The sequence below is a fragment of the Panicum virgatum genome, chromosome 6N, assembly GCF_016808335.1.
Source record: "Panicum virgatum strain AP13 chromosome 6N, P.virgatum_v5, whole genome shotgun sequence".
Taxonomy (NCBI): Eukaryota; Viridiplantae; Streptophyta; class Magnoliopsida; order Poales; family Poaceae; genus Panicum; species Panicum virgatum.
In genome coordinates this window covers 9,248,314-9,272,038 of record NC_053150.1, presented here as the reverse complement: position 1 = coordinate 9,272,038, position 23,725 = coordinate 9,248,314, and the positions used below count along the sequence as shown (strand labels likewise).

Here is a 23,725-nt window from a genome sequence, read left to right as displayed (position 1 = left end):
GCTCCACTTGCTGTATGAACTTGGTCACCGCCGGTGTATTTGTCACGAACTAAGAGCTTCTCTAGTTCACTAGTCACATGATCTGAAGCTCCACTGTCCGCATACCAGTTTGTGTTGTAGCCATGTCCTGCAGTAGCAGCTCCTGCTGTCCTGTTGTTTGGCTGATCATCTTCATCATCATCATAACGGTACCAACAACTAGGAGCTTCATGGCCAACCTTCTTACAGATCTGGCACTTGATTTTTGTGTTCTTCTTTGGTGGAGCAGTACTGTTGCTGGTGCTCTGACCTGCACGACCTCCACGTCCTCGACCGCGATTGCCACGGCCACGATTTCCACTGCCACGTCCACGAGCAGCAGCATTTGCAGAGGACTGGTATTGGCCACCATCTTGGTACATCTCCATCCGGAGATCATAGGACAGAAGTTGCGAGTAGAGATCGTTCAACGAGATTGGCTCAACACGACCAAGCATAGATGATACAAATGGGTTGTAATCATAATCAAGGCCGTTTAGAATATGAGAGACTACCTCATCATCATTTTTTTCTCGAAAACACAAGAGAGCTGCGCCTCAATATATTAAGAAGAAGAAAGGAGGAAAAAAGAGCCTCCAGTACACCAAGCTACAGATTGGAGGGTCTGTAGCCACCCTTAACAAAGCTAGCTAAAACTCGCTCTAAGATAAAAGCTAAAAGCTTGACCAGCTTGACCAAACCCTGACCAGCAACACATCCAACTAAGAAACAGGAGGGGCAAGAGCGAGAAGATGGGACACTCCTCGAGCCCCTGCCAAGGCCCACTGCCGCACTTCTTCTTTGAAGGCTGAGACGATGGTAGCCAAGTTGGGGGTGCCGCCATCAAAAACACAGTGGTTGCGATGGATCCATAGTGAGCAAGCTCCTAGAATAATGATGGAATTGAGCCCTTTTTTAACTTGGCCTGTTACCTTGTCACTTGAGTTAGCTCACCAATCATCAAAACATGAATCATTCGGCTGAGGAGCAAGGACGTCTAAGCCAAAGAGTTGCAGAATGTTGAACCAGAATTGTCTTGATAAAACACAAGAGATCATTAGGTGGTCAATTGTTTCCTAAGCCTGATCACAAAGAGGACAAGTTGCAGGGTGAGGGAGACCTCTTCTTGCAAGGCGGTCTACGGTCCAGCACCTATTATGAGCCACTATCCACATGAAAAATTTACATTTTCCAGGGGCCCAACTCCTCCAGATTCTTTCCCAAGGTCTAAACCCAGTGGCCCCAATGAAAAGTGCTTCATATTCTGATTTTGTCGAGTATTGGCCTGAAGCTGAAAATTGCCAAATGTGTACGTCCTCTACATCCGGCTGTAGTTGAAAGTTTGAAAGGAGATCCCACAGCTGTAAGTATTCAGTCAAGACCTGTAGAGTTAGTGCCACTTTTATATCAGTAATCCAACTTCTGTCAGAGAGCGCTGCATGAACTGTTCTCTTTCTTGCTCTCGGTGCAACTGAACTTAATAAGTGTGGCAATGCTTGCGCAAGGCTTTGGCCCAGCAGCCATCTATCAGTCCAGAAAGAGGTGTTTTTGCCATTTCCAACTTCTGTTACAATGGCTATAGAGAGGAATGCTTTGACCTGCGATGGAGCTTGGATGGAGAAAAATGCCCATGGCTTCCCCGGCTCAGTTTTTTGCAGCCACAACCATCTTATTCTCAATGCCCAACTCAAGTTCTGAAGATTTGAAATGCCAAGTCCCCCCAGATTGGGAGGTCTGGTGACTTTTGGCCATGCAAGTAGGCAATGTCCCCCCTAGCATCCTTTCTTCCTCTCCACAAGAACCCTCTTCTAATTTTATCGATTGCCTTTAAGGCCCATTGGGGAAGGTCCAGTGCCATTACTAAGTAAATCAGCATGGAGGTGAGTACAGATTGCACCAACACTTTTCTTCCAGCTTTCGTAAGCAGATCAGCTTTCCAGCCTGGCAGCCGGTCTCCAATTTTTTCAATGATGGGCTGAATTTGTGCCTTAGTTAGCTTGAGGGGAGAGAGGGGTACCCCAAGATACTTGCAAGGGAATTCTGAAATCTGACAAGGTAGGTGTTCTTGCAACACCAATTTATCCTCCTCGGTGCACTGTATAGGCAAAACATTGCTTTTTTGTACATTGGTTTTGAGTCCAGAAGCCTCTCCAAAAAGCTGCAAAATATCCAAGGTGATTTCAATATCGCCGGCAGAGGGTCGTAGAAAGATGACCACATCATCCGCATATAGTGAGATCCAGTGCTGCAAGGCTCTTCTCGCAAGAGGCTGTAGTAGCTGTTCATCCGAAGCTTTTGTTATCAAGTGGCTCAAAACATCCATAACCAGGATGAAGAGCATAGGGGACAAAGGATCGCCTTGCCGTAGACCCCGCTGATGTACAATTCTTTCTCCTGGTGAACCATTCAGCAAAATTTGGGTGGAGGAGGAGGCGAGCAGTCCACTGATCATATCACACCAGATGGGTCCAAAACCCAAATTTCTCATAACTTCCAAGAGAAAAGGCCACGACACGGAGTCGAAAGCTTTGGTGATGTCCAGTTTCATAAGAATTCGAGCTTGTTTTTGCTGATGTAGGAACTTGGTGGTGTGCTGCACCAACATAAAGTTATCTAGGATGAACCACCCTTTTATGAAAGCACTCTGATTGGAAGAAACCAGCTTGTCCAGTTTACTAGCTAATCTATTAGCGAGAATTTTGGTGACAAGTTTGGCGAAGGAATGTACCAGACTTATGGGTCTATAATCCTTAATGCAAGAGGCGTCCTCTTTCTTTGGCAGTAACGTGATATAAGCTGAATTGACTGCCTCAAAATGGGCGAACTTTCTGCTCCAAACTGCTGAGACGGCTGCCATAATCTCCACTTTAATTATCTGCCAGCACTCTTTATAGAATTTTCCTGTAAATCCGTCGGGACCTGGCGCTTTATCGGAAGGTAAGGCTTTGATAGTCCTCCACACTTCTTCTTCATGAAAAGGTGCATCCAGTTCCGATAAATCAATATTCGGCCTGCTCATTTCAGCCAAATTCACAGTCACCTCTCGCTCAGGGCTTTCCCCAGCAGATTACTGTAGAAATCAAATATATTTTGCTCTTTCTCTTCATGTTTGGTGAGAACTGTCCCATCATCCTTCAGGAGTTTACTAATAAAATTCTTCCGTTTCCGATGACGAGCATGTGAGTGAAAGAGGGCTGTGTTAGCATCGCCTTCGCTGAGCCAAGTGATACGAGAGCGACTTCGGGCTATGGTGCGCTGCAACGATGAGAGAGCCAGACAATGATGTTTGAGTTTGTTCTGCAACCAAAGTTCAAGTCTGGAGAGAGATCGGTGGTCCTGTGCAATTTCCAGTTGGTGGAGTACTTCCCTTGCTAGTGCAAGCCGTGAGTTAACATGTCCAACTGTTTTCTGACTCCAACTCTGAAGATGCCTCACTGTTGCTCTGAGTTTCCTTGCTAATGTATCAAAAGGACAATGAGAAGTTGGTTCAGAGGCCCAAGCCGACGCCACCACCTCTTGGAAGCCCTCAAGTTTGGTCCAAAAAGATTCAAAGTGAAATCTAGCCTTACCAAGCTGTATGTCATGCAGTCCTAGCAAGAGAGGGCAGTGATCTGAACCATCTGTGGCACAGCTCTGGAGGAGACAGTTGGGGAAGAGCTGCTCCCAATCCAACGAACAGAGAACTCTGTCCAATCTTACAAGGGTTGGAGAGTCTTGCTGGTTGGACCACGTGTATTTTCGACCAGCCAGAGGTAAATCTTTCAACTCTAGGTCATTGATCCAGCGACGAAACCTTCCCATCATTGCATTGTTGATAATCCTAGTATTTTTATCCTCTGAACTTTTTATAAGGTTAAAATCCCCTAGTACCAGCCATGGCCCGGGGCATGCAGCTTTCACTTCTCTGAGTTCTTGCAAAAAAACTGATTTTATTATTATCTCCCTGAGGGCCATATACACAAGTGAGCCACCAGTTCTGCAGATTAGGGGAGGAAAACTGGATGGAGACACTATGATCATCAAAACGAGTGGCATTGGCGGGGCCAAGCCCATGGTGCCAAGCAACTAGAATTCCACCACTTGCACCAATAGCTGGCAGTTCAACCCAAAAGGAAAAATCCGAGCCCAGCATGGATAGCATGGTACCACGCGGGATATCTGACATTTTCGTGTCTTGTATACAGATTATATCCGCTCGACACGATGTTGTCAATGTTCTTACTGCATCCTGCCTTGCTCTTGAGTTCAAACCCCGGACGTTCCAGCAAATGATGTTGGATGGGTACATCTTGCACAGGGGTAAATCGACCGCAGTTGTGAACTTCAGCAAGCAGCAGCTCCTGAGGTTTCCTCCCCCTCAGGTGTTGTCCAACCAAACAATGCACACATGGCTCGGACTTGTGCATCAGGAAGTGACGACGCTTGGGTGAACAGCAAGCCGTACTTCTCTAAACTTTCTCGATCGATGCCGCCAGTATCACTGATTAGGCCCAAAGCTCTCATCACCTTCTTCTTGGTTCTTGTGGGCGTGCTTCCCCCCGGTGTTTCTGGCGCCATACCAGCGATGAGGCGGCTTCGCCGTGGGGCAGTCGACGCGCAAGCACGGGGGTGCAGCTTTGCAGTCCGCGGAGTGGGAAGGATCATTGTCGTCTTTTTCGAGATTTTAGCCATGAAACGCTTCCTCTGACTTGAGTTCGGCAAGCTGCATAAACTAGGAGTAGCTTCAACCTGACCAGCTTCAGGATCAGCAGTAGCAGAAGGTCGTTGTTGCTGGCGCCGGGAATAAGTCTTGGAGAGACCAGGGACCAAAGCAGAAGGGCGCTGCAACATCAGCCTCCGTGTGGTTGGTTCAGGTTCAGGTTCCACCAGTTCGGTCTCATCCATCCCAGCACCAGGCGCCGGAGTGGCATGCTCAGGCGGCGAGCTGTGCGTCAGGGGCCAAGCCGCCTCCATGCTCGGCGACCAGGCGTTGGATTCAGAGTTCGGCAACTCAATTGGAACCGGTGGTGGGCTGGTTGGGGGAAAGGCCTCCACATTAGGAAGTCCCGTAAGACACCTAGGCCCATTTGTTTCAGCAGTAACCAGACCCAGCCCAGGAATGGTAGAGGCCCCCAGAGTGTCCTCGAGTGGGCTGTCCTCCGGGAGACAGGGGCCCACTACCAGCGCACGCTCGTGCTCCACACAGGCGGGGGTGGTGTTAAGCTGAGCGTGCGTGAGAATTTTTTAAATTTTTATATTATTTTTTTCCGATTTATCAAAAATATATACCAAAATTTTTTTTTGCAAAAATGTCATCCTGCCGCCAGTTCATCCAGCGGAAAGGCAGGTACCGCCGGATGAACCGGCGGTATGGTTACAGTGCCGCTGGAAGTCGCTACAGTAACCATACCGCCGGTTCATCCGGCGGTACCTGCCTTCCGCCGGATGAATAATATATAAATTTAAAAAACTCTAGCATTGGGCTGCCATCAACCGTGTCCACGACGATCGAGGGAGCCGATCCGCCATCAACCACCGTCTCCTCGGTGCTCACGAACAGCACAGCGCCATCAAAGGCCTCCATAGCGCCGTCATCCGGGGCCAACTCCTCGGTGCTCACGCGCAGCGCAGCTGATTTTTCCTCGGCAATCGTATCAGCCGCACCACCATCAAAGACCTCCACCACGGTGCCTGCGTCGGGCGCGGCACGATCAAGATCAGACTCCTCGATGCCCGATTGCGCATTGACCACGGCCCCAAACGCGGTGGGCGCCACGTGGTTGGCTGCTGCAGGTAGTGGACCAAGCCGCTCATGCACGGGAACGCGAGGAGGGGCGCGGAAGTCAGCGGCGAACGGTGCAGCCCAGCCGCCGGAGGGATGGAGCGGGAACGAGACTGGTGGCTCCGCCGTCTTCTGCGACCCGGGCGATCATCGTCGGCCGGCGGGGGAGGCGGAGCCCCTTGTCCAGCCGGCTGGTCGTACGGCGTGACAGAGATGGAGATAGGGTAGCGCAGGGTACGCTTCGCCGCCGGACCACCAGACGCCACCGGGGGCTCGATGATCTCCAATTCCATAGACGGAGGGAACTGGGCAGGATCAGAGCACCACGCCGCCACCCGAAATGTGTCGCGACTTGTCACAGTGTCCGGGTGGGAGCCACTGATCCAGCAGAACTCGTCGAGCAGGAGTTTCGCCGTCGAGAGCTCCCAGGCAATGGGCGGGGATCCCTTGAATGTCCACCTCCACCACCACCGGGAGAGTCGCCACCGAGGAGTTGAAGAAACGAGTCCACTTCATGATATGTAGACGTAGAGATGAAGTGACCATAGCCCGGCCGTCGTTGTAGTTCCTCTCCACCAGCTCAGAACTCGGCAAGATCAAGAGAAAACGCGCTGGCCCGAAGGGACGTAGGTCCAGCACCGATTCCTCGACCTCAAACCGGTGAGCAATGGTGGCAACAATGGAGTCGGCCGCACCGTCAAGCACAAAGACGATCAGCGCGTGAGCAAGATCATCCTCACGCTGAGAAATGCCGGCCGACCAGTCCAGAATGCACCGTGGTAATGGACGTGGCACGGTCTCGAGCGGTGCACTGTCGATGGTTGCGACCTGGGGATCAGGAGAGCCGTCCGACTCCCCGCCGGCTGTCCCATGGGACGTCGCCTTCCCACCGACACCATGGCCGCGCCCAGCGTGGGTGCGACGCCGCCGCTTCCTTCCGCCAGCTGCCGCGGCAGTGGGACCAGCCTGCATGCTGGCCAGAGCCGTCATCGGTGTGGACCGAGCAACAGGCCTCCACACCTGAGGTCGAGGACGAGGCGCTGCTGCCGATGTAGCCTGGGAGATCGTAGCTGGTGCAGACCCGGAGGGCGCAGCAGCCGGCTTGGTCTGGGGGGGTGCAGTAGCCGGCGAGGGTGTGGTAGAGACCGAGCGCCAGACCAGATTGGAGCTCGTCGAAGGGGCCGCGTGCCGTTCTGGGCAGATGTAACTCCGGTGACCGACAGCCCGGCACCGGAAACACCGAACACCGGATCGGCAATCAGCCGCGCGATGTTGTGCCGAGAAGCAATTGAAGCATCTTCCCCGTAGGTCCGCCGGAACACACCGCCCAAGACGCCTCTGCTGGCGTAGCAGCTCCTTCCGCGTGCGACGGCTCACCACCGGGTGCCATCCGTCAGCGTCAGGACCAGGTAGACGCCGGGGGGAGGGGCATGCAGGCGAACTCCCAGACTAGGAGCCGCGCCGACGGAAGATGCCGGGATAGAGGTGGGGGGAAGTGTCGCCTCCGGTTCCGGTTGCGTACCCTGTGCAGCGAGGCTTGCTAGCAGCACGTCCTTGAAGGAAGGCGGAGAAACACCACCGCCAGATTTGCCTGTCGGTGGGGTGTCCCGGGACCACCGCAGTCCCTTGCCGCGGCCGGGTGGGCCGCCGGAGTCGGGGTGATCACCGGCGGGGAGCTGGTAGAAGGGGTGGCCGCCGGAGTCGGGAAGATCACCGGCGGGAGGCTGGTGGAAGGGGAGGGGGTGCCGGGGAGAGGAGGTGGTGAGGTGGGAGCGGGAGGCAAGAGGGTTGCCATTTTTCCATTAAGGTCAGTCTCAATTGAAGTTTTTTTTTACTACCTCATCATCATGAACCGGCTTCCCAGCAGCAGCAAGTTCATCCTTGATTTTGCGCATCTTGTTGAAGTAGGCTTCGGTGGACATGCCACCCTTCTTGATGTTGGCGAGCTGCATGCGTAGATTGGTCACACGCGCCCTGGATTGTGCTGAGAATATTGTCTCTAGCGACTCCCATGCTTCAGCAGATGAAGTCACGGTTGCTACAGATGCGAGAACTTCCTTGGTAATGGAGTTCAGCAAGTAGCTAAGAAGCTGTTGGTCCTTGACGATCCAAGAGTCATACTCAGGGTTTGGAACCTGCTGCTTCTTGTCGTCCTCCACGGTCTTTGGTGGTTGAGGAATTTTTCCATCAAGAATCCCCATGAGCTGAGCACCACGAACGGCGGGGAGGAACTGAGCTTTCCATAGGACGAAGTTATCTCGAGTTAGCTTCTCGGAGACAGTTGAGCCGAGTTGAATCGACGACGACGTTGACGAGGAAGCCATGGTCGAGTTGTAGATGTATCTAGGAAGAAGATGCTCTGATTACCATGAAAGATTTGTTGGAAACGTGGTTGCTAAACTCAGCACACCACGGGTTGCATATTAATATAGGAAGGGGCAGCAAGACTCCCGAGATTACAAGAGAAGTTGTATTGGTTTGGTCAGGATACATCTTGAACCAAGCTAACTCTATAACTAACCGAAACAACTCTTCAGTTTACATAAGACATAATATCTCTTATTCTAACACAGGTCTCGCTGGAAGTCAGGAAGGTGACAGGACGGCGCCAAGCCCGGCCCGACCCGGAGGCCGCCGGACCGCGGGCGCTGCCGCCGAGCCTTCTTTGTTGACCCTCATGCACCCCGGGCCGGTCCTGTGGAGCCCGACCCAGCGACCCGGCGAGCGTATATCCTAGGCGTTTCAGCCTTTCAGGTCATCCTTGTCGCTGTCGCTCTGGCCTCACAACGAAGCAACCGACCAATGCTAGCTGCCCATGGGATCTTGTAATAAAGTAGTACATGGAATATGTAACAAACAATAAGTCCGTCCTGTGCTTGTATGGATAAGTACTACTAGAATCCTGCAACTGCAAGTGCTTGAGGCCTTGAATAAACTCTGCTGGTGCCTCGATCAGTTTCCCTCTTTTAAAACATGAATGTATGTTTTTATTTTAGAAAACAGGCTTTGTTGTGTTGCGCCAGGCCTCTGAATTCGACACAACACCACGGACTTGAAGTCCTACTCCACTAACCAAACAAGGCTAACAAAAAGGCCATGTTCGGAGTCGAGTATTCCAGCTTGTGTTTCACCTCGGCCATTCTTCACGCCGGCCATTGTTTCTTCGGGAACTGCCATATTTTTTGAAATAAATATATTTTTTTTGAAATAACAAACTAGCATTCTGTATTCGAATATTCTCTGCTCATCTCATCCGGCTCCAGCAGTCCATGCCGTACTCTTGAATCTTGATTGCAGCAACCATTCCCTCGGTGGCTCTATCCCCTGGATCCACGGCGGCGGCGACATCAGGGAGTGACGGCGCCGGATGAGACGACCGCGGCTCCTACGGCTGTTTGAACAGTTTGCTCACTGACCGATGTGCCCCTTGTCTGGCGGTGGAGGGAGCGACGCCACAGGCCGGTCCAAGAGTCCAGGCGACCGGTCGTCCCCCGCTGGTGACGCATCGCCCGCCGACGTTTGATTGGTTGCTTTTAATCTGACGCCCACGAGAGTAGTAATTAATTGTATGTATGAGTACTTGTACCTAGAGAACCCATTATCAATTTTAATTTGCACACGTACTCGTCGAACAAACAAATCTGTGCCCCAAGAAGTAACATTCCCTTGCCTGTCTATTCTACAGTACATTGGAGGCCCGCTGCTGCATATCGGACCCACCGCCACCGGGGCTCGCAGCGCTTCACGGCTTCGTCATGCATTCACGTGTTTCTTCTGGGCCCACACCACAAAGCCACCGGCGTGGACTGGAGCCCACCACAACTCCGGATTGCTTTCGGTTCCGCCGCGTCAACAAGTAAAGAGGAACAATTACCGAAAAAAAAAATGTAAAGAGGAACAAGTGCGCCGTGACGCAAACGTAGCCTCCAGGTAGGCGTGGGGGTGGAGACAGGGGTCTGGCCCCGTCCCCAAATTTATATTAGAAATTTAAATTTCAATTAAATTTTTATATAAATTTATATGGTTGGCTCCCTCTAATAATGAAAAAATCAACTTTCTGACTCCGCCCCTGGTAGGCGCCGCAGGTGTTCGGCCGGGGTGGCCATGGTCGACGTGCACTGTGCCGCCCGACGTGGTCAGCCATCATGCCCGAGCTGCGTACTCCCTTGGCGTGCCTGGCGGGCCATGTCGCCGGAGCTGTCGTGCACCGGGCGTACTCCAAAAAAATCATTTTCAAGAGAAATTGTCGTCAATCCATTGAGCCTTTCTTGTTTCATAGTACTGCGTGTGTAGGACTTTAGCAATTTCAAAAGTATAGAACAAAGCTATTAAACTAAATTAGTAAAGAGAATCACGAACTACATCTACATCAGTACATCACCAACGTTATGTTCGAAGGGCAGGGGCGTCGCAACCAACCAGCTGCTCGCCAGCACCTCCGTCTGACCGTCTCTGTGTTACCTCGCCGGCTGGCACCGCAAAGGGATGCGCGATCGACCGTCGACGGCAACTCGCGGCAGGCGGCACGACAGGAGGCAGCAGCGATTTGCGGCCGGCGCGGCGTCGAGGGAAGACAAATCGTCGCGGCGTCCGTTGATTTGCTTCTTACGTTACTGCCTTCCTGGCCTTGGCTTTTTGGGCTATGGGCTTTAGGTAAATTAGCATGTTGACTAGTGATTACTGGGCTTAATTTTGGTGGCCCCTCAAAATGGGCGGCCCGGTGCTGGTGCGCCGGTTGCACCGCCCATTCGACGGGCCTGGTATGGCAGGTGGGGGGCATCTACGTATCGCGCGCGAGGGTGGGAGCTGAACTGTCGCAGAAGGGGGTGCGGCTGCCGGCGAGCTAGGGGAGAACAAAGGGAAGGTGGTGGAGCGGAAGCCGACGAGCTAGGGGTGGCCGGCGAGGGGTGGGTGGTGGGCGGGCGGCGCGGCGAGGGGTGGCTTGCGAAGGGTGGTTGACGAGGGGTGGCCGGCGAGGGGTGGGTGCTGGGCGGGCGGCGTGGCAAGGGGTGGCCGGCGAGGGGTGGGTGGTGGGCGGACGGCGCGGCATGGCGGCGAGAGGACCAGGGTTGGAGGACGAGGAGGCGGTGCAGAGGATGCGGGCGCGGGTTGGACCGCCGGAGAAGATGAACAGAGCTTCTGCGATAGGATCCGAGAAAATCGCGCGCGTTAAGAATCGATGCCCCCGGTGACGATTGCGTTTTCACCTTCTATGGCACGCGAACCAAGCAACCGGCTTAAAATTTCATCATTTCCGGAAACTTTAGAACTCAAATATTACCAACTTTTAAGATACAGAATTCCTAAATGTTACTCGGGTAACTGTCCAATGTCTTCTACACCCAACCCGACGCAGCGCACTCTGTTCGGCTGCAATCAGACAACAGTGTTTTTCTCTTACACCAAACCAGCACCAGCCACCAGCCAACCAAAAATACTTTTTTCTCATAACAAATCAGCACCAGCCACCAACCACAGCCAACCGAACAGAGCCTAGTCCGAATACAGCCCAACAGGACTTCTCCCCGGTCAGTCCCGTCGCTGTTTTGTTTGTCCATTATCTCGTTCTGGGGTCTGATTAGGATTACACTACCTGCCCTCGTTCGATAGCAAATACACGGCGTCTGGATTACCAGTCAGTTTGCGCGCATTTGGGAGTGGGAGAATAATTAAGTTGCGCGCAACTTCGTGTTTGTGGGATCAGGGATGCACACGACCAGGTACAGCGACGGTCCAGCTGGTATGACACTTGCCTCGACTAGCTGCTCATGCATGCCTTGCCTGCAAGTAACGCCCTCCAAGTGCGAGTATGTGTCATGTTATTGTTTATGTCGTTTTGGCTCTAAATGTGTATTGTTATTTTCTGAATTGGTGTTGTTCTGGATGGTGGTGTGATGAGAAGCTCCCCTTTGTTAAGTCAATTATTACGACCTTCGATTCAGTTTTGTACTTTTAATTTGTGCTGTACTTTTGTGCATGTTCAATTTGATATTCTGCTGCAAGAGAACCCATTTAAATGTCATTGATTAGTATGAGATTGGTCATCTGTATCTTGTTTTTTATAAGGATTATCTTAATCACTGTTATTTGTTTTTGTTCAAATAGATGGGCATGAAAAGAAATTTTCATGTGGTTAATGGATCAGTTGCCGCATACATTGCTAATCCCATTGGCACCTAGATATCTTTCAATTTTCTGAGCCCCTGGATGTAATGGTGGTTTTCAATCTTTAATTTGTTCCTTTTAAAATTCTTATATCTTTAAATTTCTGATAAGTTTTGTCTTTGTAGGATGTAATTTTTTTAGATCAGATCAAACTAATTGAATATTTGTACTGTTTTGTAAGACTAAAGTATGTTTTATTTTTTTCATATCTATCCCCATGTGTTTGTCATCCCCGTCAGGTTATTTTCAGAACATGACAGCAACGAACAGAGCCGTGTCAATTTTTCTTTTCCCCTATCAACTTTTTTTGATTGATGCAACGTAGGTTTTCACTCAATTTTTCTGTTCCTCATCCACACACAAAAAAACCGACTGCTTTTAGCTGTCCTACTACCCAAATCCTGACATCCTACTACTACTACGTGGCAACAAATCATTGCTTTAGAAAATTGAGTGAGACAAAACAAAAAATCACTCGAATGTTACGGAGTCAGTCCTAAGATATATGTACAAAACTTTTCAGTCAGTTTTAAGTTGAATGATAAAATTAAACCATATTTTCACTAGCCATATTTCACTAGTAAAAAGAGAGTAAGATAAGGAGATCCTTTATCTCCCATCCTGTTTAATTTTGTTAGTGATTGCTGGGTAAGAATGGTCACACAAGCTCAAAAAGATGATTTGATAGTAGGTCTGGCTGATAACCTCGTACCTAAAGGGGTAGCTATTTTGCAATACGGACGATACCATTATCCGTTTGAATGATGATATAGAAATTGCTAGAACCATGAAATTTCCGTGGGCTCGTTGCTTGTATGTCCCCGCGTCGCCCCCGCGTTGGGCGACTCGGGCGGACACCCCGCCCCCCCTCGCCGCCGCCCCCATCCCCATCCCCCCTTCGTCGCGCTGCCGCCGGAGCTGGCTGCCGGAAGCCTGCGTGGCCGGCGGCGGAGCAGTCTTCCCCTTCCCTTTGCCTGGCGGGTGCGGCCGCTGCAGATGCTGGGGGAGGCCGCCGTCGGGCGGGCGGTGGCAGTGCCGGCAGCCCCGGCGAGGCCAGTTCCGGTGCCCACGGTGCCGGATCCGGTGGCCGCGGAGCCGGATTTGCCGGCGGAGGCGCAGCAGGCGTCGGCTCCGGCAAGCCAGCGTGGAGCGCGAGGAGGTCGGCTGGGGCTGTGCTGGCGCAGGGGCGGCCCTGGAAGGTGCTGCGCAGCGTGGGTGCAGGCCTAGGCTGCGTCGCCGACGGTGCGGGCACGGGCGCGTGCGGGCGGTGCCGGCTAGGTGGGGGGCCTGCGCTAGAGCAGGGGCGCAGGGGGTTCGTGCTGCGGCCGCGTACAGAGTCGGTCGCCGTAGACGAGGTGGCAGCGCACGCGCCTGGCGAGACGCCGCAGCGGGGGGGGGGGGGCTCCCTGCTTTGCTTGGTCGGGAGTTGGGCAAGCTCAGGCGAAAGCCATATCGGATCTGCCAGCAAGATGATGGCGACGCCCTTGAGCGCCGTTTACCTTCTTGAAGGCGTTGTCATGGTGTCTTCCCACTCCGGCTAGCTGTAGGGGTGCGTCGGCTACGCCGTGGTGGTGTGGCTAGTGGCAGTTTGCTTCGATAATTGCCGACGATGTCATGGTGGCTTGGCCTGCAGTAACCAAGTAGGGCGGCCGTGGCGCCATGGTGGCTTGCCTGCTGGCTCCCGCCTGCTTCCTATGCTGCTGGTTGTTGAGTTTGGCTGGAGGCATTGACCACAATAGGAGAGCTCATGTCGAGGACCCAATCCAACCGAGCGGAGTTTTTCTGTTGAGGCTCGTGTCGATGCCCCAATCCGACCGGGAGGTGATAGCCCAACGCCGAGATGTGGCGTTGGTTGTGATGGCTCGTGTCGACGTCTCAATTCGACCGGTCAGTTTTCGTGGAGGCTCGGATCGATATCCCAATCCGACCGGGCGGAGTCGTTGTGGCTCGTATCGATGTCCCAATCCGACCAGCCAAAGTTGAGTTGAGTATGTGTTGAGGTCCCAATCCAATCTGCTCATGGTGTTTTTTTCTATTTGTTGTTTTGTCCGATCCAAACTTTATCTTCTTTTTTAATATAATCGGCAGCTCTTCTGTCTTATTCGTTAAAAAAAATTCCGTGGCCCGGTTCGATCGTGAAGTGGAAACGCGGGTGTGCCCGTTGCCCGTCCGTACGCGCAGCAGGTTGCGGTGGCGGCGTACTTGAGCATTCATCACCGCCTTCCCAAGTTGAGCATTCAGGCCACTTTGCTGACGCAACCCCAGCAGATTCCGACGGGCACGGCAGTGGCTAGTGGCAGGCAACGAGCCTGGCGTCAGCAGAAAGTCGTTTTGCTGCTCCTGATGCAGACTGCTGCTGACGCCAGTTGAGCATTCAGGTCGTTTCCCGCTGCTCCGGATGCAGACTGCTGCCTGACGCAAGGCTCGCCTGGGTGCTCCCCTCTCTACTATAAATACCTCCGGCCCTCTTCCATCCCCGGCATCTCTCTTCGCTGCAGATCCAACTATACAGTGCTTCTGCCTCCTCTCGCTGCAACGCTTCCGTCAGTCCTTCGCTGCTGAGGACCTAAGCATCACACCGCCGAGAGATCGGTAATGTTCCTTCCCCGATTCCAGCCCGGCTCTAATTTTGGCCGCCAATTAAGCGGGTTTTTCTGTGCGGAAAGATCGAATTTTTTGAGTGTGTGACCCAAAGCTGTGCCGGCCGGTTGGTCTATGTTGCGACTTGCGATCCAGAGCGCCGGTAATATTACTCTGTTCGGCTAGCCTGCTTTCATGTTATTTTGACTTATTCTCTTTCACAGAACACTATTGAATCTCGGTGCTGCTAGCGTCCGGACGTCCGATCTATTGGACGCTCCGACGAAACATTGAAAATTAACATGTGCAACATTAGAGATTACTATTTGTAACATGAAAAACATGATATGTAAAAATGGCTGTGTCATTCGACTCATGACAGAAAATTCCCGCTGCAATATGAACACTATGTTTCATGCAACATTTTTTTTAGAAAAAGGATTACAAATCCAGCCTCTATGTCCAGGGGCATACACACCCATTATTACAACGTTTGCAAAAACAGAAAATGGCATACTAGTCTCTAGAAAGACAAAGAACTACTGCAAGTGATAGACATACTTTCACCATCCTTTAACTAAATCAAGAGCTACTACCTCAATTAGTCTGCTCAAGCCGGAGAGTGCGTTCTTAGCGTGCTTCTCGCGCTGCAACTGCGCCCAAAAACGTAACCAGTACGTTCCTCTTAAGATGACCTGCAAAATCGAGTTAACTTTGATTTTGTTAAAAATAATATCATTGCGACATCTCCAAATCGCCCAGTATACAGCAGCAACCCCCACCCAGATGAAATTCCTAATCTTTTTAGATTGATTAGACAACCAAGAATTAAACATATAACGAATTGATCTAGGTGGCGTTAAACCTGTAGCCTAAAAGATAATCCTCCAAACCATTTTTGCATAAGGACAGTCCAGAAAAAGATATTTTATAGTCTCATTACTATTACATCCGCAATATTTTTAACTTTCTGTCCAGTTCTTCTTAGCAAGATTATTCTTAACAACATGCATTGTGGAATATGTAGAAACAATAGTTGCAACATTGATCTTTAACTATTGCAACATATGTCGGAGTGTTTTATTTTTTCAAAATTCCGGACTTCCGTAGGGTAGCATTACCGATTGAATCTTTTCGTAACACTACTGTATTACTCTGCACGTGACATCCTCGTTCTCCGATTCTCGCAACTTGAAAAATTGTGATTTTGCCTTATGCTCCGAGAAAAAACAGGGGACGTCGCCGCCAAGAGCGAGCATCATCAGGGCGATGGCCACCGGCTTCATCGTCGCGTTGTTCGCTGCCAGCGTCGGCATCATTTCCGGCGGCACGTTCGGCTCGCTCCTCAGCCTCGCGGGGGTGCTCGCCGGCGCCAGCATCATCGCGGCCGGCGTCGTGATGGCCGACGACGACCGAGCCACACCCGCCGGCCCCGCGGCGGTCGACGGTGCGCGCGCCCTCGCAGCGTTCCTGCGTCGCCACCTCGCCGTCGTGGGGCTCGCCATGGCCTCCGCTGCCGTGACGGCGGTCTCCGGCGAGGCAGGCCCGGCGCTCTGCTTCGGCATGTTTGCTCTGCTCCTGCTCGCGCTCTCCCTGATCACCATCGGAGTTCTTGGCCAATAGCTGGTTCGGTATTTCTTGGTGCACGTGCACCACGCCGCCTCCGCTGCGCTGCCACTGCCCTTGCCTGCGTGCCTTACTTCCTGGACTGGGCAGGCAAATTAAATATCATCAAAGTAAAGAACACCACATCATTCCTCTCTTAAACCTAGTACAATTGCTTGATGTACTGTATCTCTCAATTCCCCTGTGTGCTTGCTGTCTGCTACTAACAAGATAATGCGAGAGTATAATAAGTGTTTGTCTTTCCTCTGGCCATGTAAGCATACTCTCTCCTTTTCTTTTTCTGAATGATGGTTCAAGACAACACTGTGTATGAGCAATTGAGCAATTGATCAAATGCAGTCATGTGTATAACTAGATGAGCATCGTGATGGATCGAGTATCTGTTTGCAGATACAATAGATTTATTTGTTCGAGGAAATGCTACTGAACTGAACACTATTACACGTTGTTATAGGGCCGCTAGGAGTACTTCGTGTTACACTGTATAGTGTGGCTTGCTGCAGAGAGCAATTGCGAAATTTCAGTGATTCGGTCCCAGCTCAGGGCCGCTGCATGTGTGCTGCTCCGCCTCCGTCCAGCCAAGCAAATTGCAAAATGCTCGTAGCAGTTTCATGTTTCCCAAGAGCAACTCCAGTGGAGTGACTAAATTTGAGTGACCAAAACTCATTTTAGTCACCCACTTTCCAAATTTAGTCACTCAAAATATAATCTCTACTCCAGCAGCACCGACTAAATAGACTAAAAAATAGTAGACCTTACTTTTGATAGCCTAAGAACATCTCCAACCAAACTCTTATTTTTGGCCCCCTATTTCTCCCATATGAGGACCTCTCATCCAGTTTCTCTCTCCTACTTCAAAATGTACTCCAACAAACCCCTCATATTTGCCCCCTTACTTTCAACTCTCTCATATTTTATTGACATGGACCAACTACCATGAGTATAGTTTTACATAAACATTTTTTGATCATATTTTGCAGGAAATAGTATTTTGCAACAGTTATATTTTCAGCGGTCGGATTTGTTGCAACGGTCATATTTCGAATGGTTATATTTGAAACGGATTTTTTTGCAACGGTCATATTTACAACGGCTATTTTGCAACGGTCATATTTCAAACGGTCATAATTCCAACGGCTATATTTTTCAGCTCGCTATATATATGCATGTCCACCCTTCTGGTTCCCACACCAAGTCATTCTTCCCTCCCCTACTGAAATGAGTTCTTTGTCTCGCTTGGACTCCTCCTCCTCGTCGTCAGATGACGATGACGAACTCATCCTTTCAGCATTACACATAGCACACACAATACAAAGCTAGAAATGTTCCAAGATGGGGCGGTTCTGTGGTTGGTCGAGAGTATATTCATCGCGACAGAGTAGGCGGCGCATGGAGGTTGTACAATGACTATTTTTCAGAGAATCCGACCTATGGTCCGAATTTCTTTCGCCGCAGGTTTGCATTCAATCCTCCAATTTGGTTTCGAAATTCTCAGTTTATTCTTTTCTTGTGTTTTCTTATTCGTATTTCTTTCCTCAGGTTTAGAATGGGTCGTTATCTCTTTATGCGCATAGTGCAAGCTGTAGAGCAACATGATGACTATTTTGTTCAAAAAAGAGAGGGGAATGGACGCCTTGGGTTATCATGTTTGCAGAAGATTTGTGCAGCATACATGATGATAAGTTATGGAGTACCTGCAGATTTTATGGATCAATATATTCGCATTGGTGAAAGCACTGTCGTAGAGAGTCTTAGAAGGTTTGTTAGATCTATTATCGAGGTCTTCGGAGATGAGTACTTGAGATCTCCAAACGAGCATGACACAGCTAGATTACTTGCAATCGGTGAGAGTAGAGGCTTTCCCGGAATGCTTGGGAGCATAGATTGCATGCATTGGGAGTGGAAAAATTGCCCAACAGCATGGCAAGGGCAATATACAGGTCATGTTCATAAGCCCACCATCATTCTCGAAGCCGTTGCTTCTCAAGATTTATGGATTTGGCATGCTTTCTTTGGTTTGCCAGGGTCCCACAATGATATCAATGTTCTTCACCGTTCACATCTTTTTGCAAAGCTAGCTGAGGGTGAAGCCCCACAAGTTAACTATACAATCAATTGTCATAGTTATACAATGGGTTATTATCTTGCAGATGGCATCTATCCTAAATGGGCAACATTTGTGAAGAGCATGAAGTCTCCACTTGGGAATAAGAAGAAATATTTTTGTCAAGCACAAGAAGCCGTTAGAAAGGACGTAGAACGGGCTTTTGGAGTTCTACAATCTCGTTTTGCTATTGTTCGTGGACCAGCTCGTTTTTGGGATAAAGAAACCCTTAGAGAGATCATGACAGCTTGTATCATAATGCATAACATGATCGTTGAAGATGAGCGAGATGGAAATGAAGACTTCCGCTATGATGGTGTTGGGCAGCTTGTTAGACCTTCACTGAGTGAAGAACGTAATCGCACACATGAATTCCATGAGTTCATGCAAGCTCATCATGCTATACGAAATGTGCAAACTCACTCTCAACTTCGAGAAGATCTAATCGAACACCTCTGGCAACGTCATGGAGACATGTATTAATTATTTATTACATATGGTTGTATCTCCCTTATGTATGTAACTATATCTCCCTTATGTATGTAACTCGTGTATTTGGTACTATCTTATGATATGTACTCAGTTTATGTACTCAATTTTGGTACTCTCGCATGATAGTCCACACATGACAGAAATAACACTACTTAGTCTAGATAGTCCATACACGACCAGCATAAGATAGACTAATAGTTCATACATGACATAGTCTAGATAGTCCATACACGACCAGCATAAGATAGACTAATAGTTCATACATGACATAGTCTAGATAGTCCATACACGACCAGCATAAGATAGACTAATAGTTCATACATGACAGGAATAACACTACTTCAACTAGATAGTCCATATCATCTTGCAGTCTGACATATTGCATGACAATCTCAATTGGAGCCACCGCCACCAAAGCGTTGAGCAATGATCAAATCCTGCATTTTTTCATAGTAGAGGCGCTGTCGGTCACTCATACCAGTAAGGTCCATTTTCATTATTTTATCATCTTCTATCCTTTTTTTTAGTTCTAGCTCTTTTCGCTGCAAATCACTCCTTTCCTTCTCTACTTCCATTTTTTTTCTTCTATCCTTTTCCTTAGTTCTAGCTCTTCTCGCTGCAGATCACACCTTTCCTTCTCTGCATCCATTTTAACTTGAAGCCTTTTCATCTCTATTGCAATTCTGTCATCATTGCGCTCCTTTTTTTTCAACTCTTTCAGCTCTTCAACCTCTTTCTTCTTAACCCACAAATTCTCCATTGCATCCATGTAAAGATTTTCTCCAGGAGACATGGGATTTTTACCTTTGCGTTGCCGCTCTTTCTCCTTCTTTCTACCATCTGGCCTTGCATTGGTAGCATCTGTAGACTGACTGGCACCCTCCTCTTGAGCAGCAACACCACTCGCATTGGCTGCAGGAGTAGAGGTTCTAGGACTTGAATTGGAGGATGTCTTTTGTTTCTTATTAGCACATGCCTCATGCCATTTCTGTTCATGCTTCAAGATATTCCAACAATGCAGCAAAGTGAATGATTTCTCTTCCTCTTTTTTGAATACATCACAAGCTTGCAGTACCTACACAAGTGGTACATGTGTTAGAAATTATACAGAGCCCATATTTATTTTCAGCCAATCGAAAGATTCTAAACAAATTTATACCTTATCTTGCTCTGTCGTTCCGCTTTGGGCCCTTCTTTGAACTTGACCATACCATCCACAGAATTTGTTGACCATCTCTAGGATAATACCCCAACGGTGAGTGAGAGAATTGCAGTTGCGGTCACTATCAAATTCCTTGTGCAAATGATAGTAGTCATGAATTCTTTCCCAATAGGTGGCACGAGGCTGGTCAATGCCTTGAACTGCATCCATGCTAATTTCTAGCCATGCTGCCACTAACAAATTGTCCTCTTGAACACTAAAATTTCTGGTTCTCTTCTTGTTACCTTTCAACACAGGACTAGCTTCCACCTCAACAACTGCTTCCTCCACCACCATCTGGTCCTCTTGTGGACTTGGAAATTGGGTTCCATCCCACTCTAGATCAGCACTGCTGCCCACTCCATTTTGGTCCAACAGGTTCGAGAAGAAATCCATGTCCCTTCCTGCATTGCAAACACATGATGCATTAATCAAGTTGGAAGACCATCCTTTTCAGCATTGCAAACACATCATGTACGAATCAAATTACAAGAGCACATCCATCTAAATTTAATAATGCCCAATCGGTTGGATGGATAGCTGCATGCTGGTCCGATTAATTAATTTGGGTCCCAGCCCAGCACTAGAATCCAAATGCATAATTATGGAGAAGCTCAAAAACACTAGAATCCAGCTGCATGGTCGCCTCTCCATGCTCTCAGCGGAGTCCAGGGCAGCGCAGCCTGCATCCAAGTTATGGCGGCAGAGGCCAGAGGGAGCAGCAGCTCAGGCCTCAAGCAATGGCGCAAGGGGCAAATAGAAGAATTAGGCAGGCCGGCCGTCAAAAGGAATTCGGCAGCCACGCCCCGCGCCACCCAGACCCTCCACACTCTCTGTCCCGTCTTTTCTAAAGAAAAAAGCAAGCAATAACAGCGTGGGGAGAGAGTAGGCGGCGCTTGAATTCCGTTCGCAGCGCACCCATGCCGCATCTCGCGGAACCGGCCGGCAACGAACCCAATCAAGAAGCACGGCAATCAGGAAACCGCGCACGGCCCTCCCCCATCTCGATTTCACCGAGGGCGAGCAGATCTGCGCGTGGGGCAACACAGACGTGCAGATCTGCGCGTGCCGTGCACATACGAGCTCTTGGCCCTCTCGTCCAGCGCGGGAATGGCCCCCAGTGGCGCCGGCGGAGGTCCGCCCCCTCTGTCCCTCTCCCTAAAATCTACATCCATGGCCTGATGCTACGGCGCCAAAGCAGCAAGATGGGGGCACACGAGGAAGGGGGAGAACTCGTACCTGGCGGGAGAGCTCCGCGCCGGCGCGGGAGGCGGAGCTGTTGCGGAAGTTGCCGGATGAGAGAGCTCCTTTCTCTTTCCTATATCTGGGAGGACGTCGGGGGAAATGAGGGCTCTCTCATCCGTCGGGGGTCGGATGAGAGTTTCGTTGGAGCCGTTTTTTTGCTTTGGACCCTCAAAAGTAGAATGAGAGAGCATATGAGGTCTTGGTTGGAGATGCTCTAAGTAGAGGGTGACCAAATTGAGGGGGTGGGAGAGGAAATTTAGTCACCCCCTCATTTTAGTCACCCAAATAGAGGCCCTGCTGGAGATGGAAATTTGAGAAAAATGACTAAAAATATGGGTTTAGTCACCCAAATAAAGGCCCTGCTGGAGTTGCTCTAACGCAGATAGATTCAGAATAACTGTTGCTTCTTTTTTCGATCACTAATTTAGGCATGGAACGGAACCCACCATAAACATACAGAAAGCGCTCTAACGAACTGCCTCTCCGGGCTTTATGTGCTATAAAAAAGATGGGCTGCTAATTCGGCCACATCTTTCATACATATGGTCTGGCCCAAAATCGGATAGTATATATGCATATAATGAAACTGTATTGTGTACCCATTGTCACATGGGTTTGTTCCCTAAATAATTGGGGTTCAAAATGTCGGAGAAAAACAATAGACTTGATAAAAATGGGCTAGGCCCAACAGAAATCGGCCCCCATGAATACGTTTACTTGGCCAGGCCGCAAATCTCTACGCACGAATCCCACGCTCAAAACCCGGCGATTCCGATTCCGATTATATCATGTCGCCTCGTTAAGGCCTTGATCGGTTGTTTTGGAATGGACCCCGGCCGGAAAGGATATGTAGAACAAAGATTTATGATAGATACACCGCGGGCCGTGCGGCAGGTAGCGGCGGCGGGCGACAGCGCAGATGGGATCGGTGGGCCTGTTCCTTTTTTGTTTTTTTTTTCAGTTCGATTTTCAAGGATGGGCGGGCAATCGTCTCTAAAAATGCTTCACTTTCAGAGGCAGTTGCTCAGAGACGATTGTCTCTGCCCGCCTCTGAAAATGGTTTTCAACTGCCTCTGAAAAGAATATCGTAGTAGTGTGTTTGCCATTGTATTTCAGCAGCATTTCAATACGAATATGAACACAAATGGACAGAATTTGGATAGTATCATGACACATAAAATTAAGTTTTTTTTTGCGCAAATGATGTCTGTATTATACGGTAAGAAAAACATCCATGAAGACGTACAAATACAGACGCCTCCGTAGAGGATATGCAGGATACAAAGGCTGCAACCAAACTACACAGAGGACCCTAGAAAAACAACAAAACACAAGTAGGTCCCTTGGATCCCCTGTGCTCACCGGAAGTGCCGCCGCCTTCACCAAACCGTCGACCAGTCGATCGCCGGAGCACGAAGGTGGAAGCACAGAACCCAAGCCGAAGAAGCTTCCCTCGCGCAAAGGCTTCAAATGGAACCGATACCTGATAGTCGTTGTGGTTCGCAGTCGGGGATGAACCCCGCGCTTCTCCGGCACCGGAGCCGACTAGTCAGCTCCGGCCCGCCTATCTTCCTGCTGCTCTGCATCCAGTCCTCCCCATCCCCCACAGTGTGGGGGGGTGCAGACCTGCGAAAGGCAGGTCCCACGGCCCCAAAACCGTCGCCGCCGTCGAGCCATCGACGACCCATGTCCGGCCGCAAACGGTAGAGGAACCTCCACGCCGGAAAGCCGACGACGCTGCCACCGCCGCCGCCCCAGATCCGGCATGGAGGTAAGGATTTGGTCCACCTCCAATCTTCACAAGTGACTCCAAAGCTTGGTGACTCCACAAAATCTAGCCATCGGCCGCCAGCTTGTGAAAGAGAGGAGAGGACAACGGATCTGCCGCCGCCGGCCAAACGGCCAACGACCGGAAGAAGTACCTCATGCTGTCATCACCCATGGAGACGGGGAAGCCGCCATCGTTGAACGAGGAAGGAACGCCGCCCTCACCACAACCATGGCGTCACACACCGGAGATGAAGCAACAGAGGAGCACCTGGCTTATACTGCCGCCGACGAAGCAGGGGAAGAAGAAGGCGAAGAAGACCGTCGCGAAGGACCCATCACCTTCACTTTCAACCCCCGATCTACCGCAGCACAAGAGCAAAAGACGCCACCATGGAGACAGGAGCGCCGTCACCGTCACCGCGACCGGCCAGAGGCGACGCCGCCCGCACCACTGGAACACCGAAGCACCTGACTACCTAGAACTACTAGCCTAGCAAGGGCTAACTGTACAGCACGCGGGCGGATCCGGCTTCCCCGCCCTCTCCGGTGCCGTTGAGGCTGCCAGAGAGGGGGGGAGCGGGCAGATCGAGGCCGGGCCGAGGGAGCGCTCCTTTCGCCGCTCTCTCCTGTAGCAGGGAAAGGGGAAAGAAACGCAAAGCCTGCATATATACAGATATATAGATAGATAGCATCCCATCGTACATATCCAAAAATTTTACCCTGCATCCATATTTTTGGTCTCCCATCAGGCAAATTGAAGAAG

At 50.3% G+C, this 23,725-nt stretch overlaps 2 protein-coding genes and 1 non-coding gene across 3 annotated transcripts; 1 reads left to right on the top strand and 2 right to left on the bottom strand.

Moving 5' to 3' along the window:
- Positions 1–412: 412 nt before the first annotated feature.
- On the bottom strand, positions 413–547 carry LOC120680340. The gene has a single exon (XR_005677610.1). It is a non-coding gene; the product is annotated as a small nucleolar RNA Z247 (small nucleolar RNA).
- Positions 548–15,538: 14,991 nt separating this feature from the next.
- Positions 15,539–16,446, top strand: LOC120677408. Its single transcript, XM_039958565.1, has one exon. It carries the CDS (start codon positions 15,794–15,796, stop codon positions 16,145–16,147), a length of 354 nt encoding a protein of 117 aa, XP_039814499.1. The 5' UTR covers positions 15,539–15,793; the 3' UTR covers positions 16,148–16,446.
- A 2,540-nt stretch (positions 16,447–18,986) lies between these two features.
- LOC120677407 (glutathione S-transferase T3-like) lies at positions 18,987–21,327 on the bottom strand. Its single transcript, XM_039958564.1, has 3 exons — positions 21,187–21,327; positions 19,906–20,351; positions 18,987–19,821 (listed from the first exon to the last, which is right to left on the bottom strand). Exons 2-3 carry the CDS (start codon positions 20,341–20,343, stop codon positions 19,312–19,314), a joined length of 948 nt encoding a protein of 315 aa, XP_039814498.1. The 5' UTR covers positions 20,344–20,351; positions 21,187–21,327; the 3' UTR covers positions 18,987–19,311.
- Between the last annotated feature and the right edge of the window lie 2,398 nt (positions 21,328–23,725).

Coding starts and splice junctions, on each gene's coding strand:
- LOC120677408 (XM_039958565.1), top strand. CDS start 15,794: ATGGCCACCGGCTTCATCGTCGCGTTGTTCGCTGCCAGCGTCGGCATC.
- LOC120677407 (XM_039958564.1), bottom strand. CDS start 20,343: ATGGATTTCTTCTCGAACCTGTTGGACCAAAATGGAGTGGGCAGCAGT. Junction 19,822..19,905: donor GAACGACAGAGCAAGATAAG/GTATAAATTTGT, acceptor CCACTTGTGTAG/GTACTGCAAGCTTGTGATGT.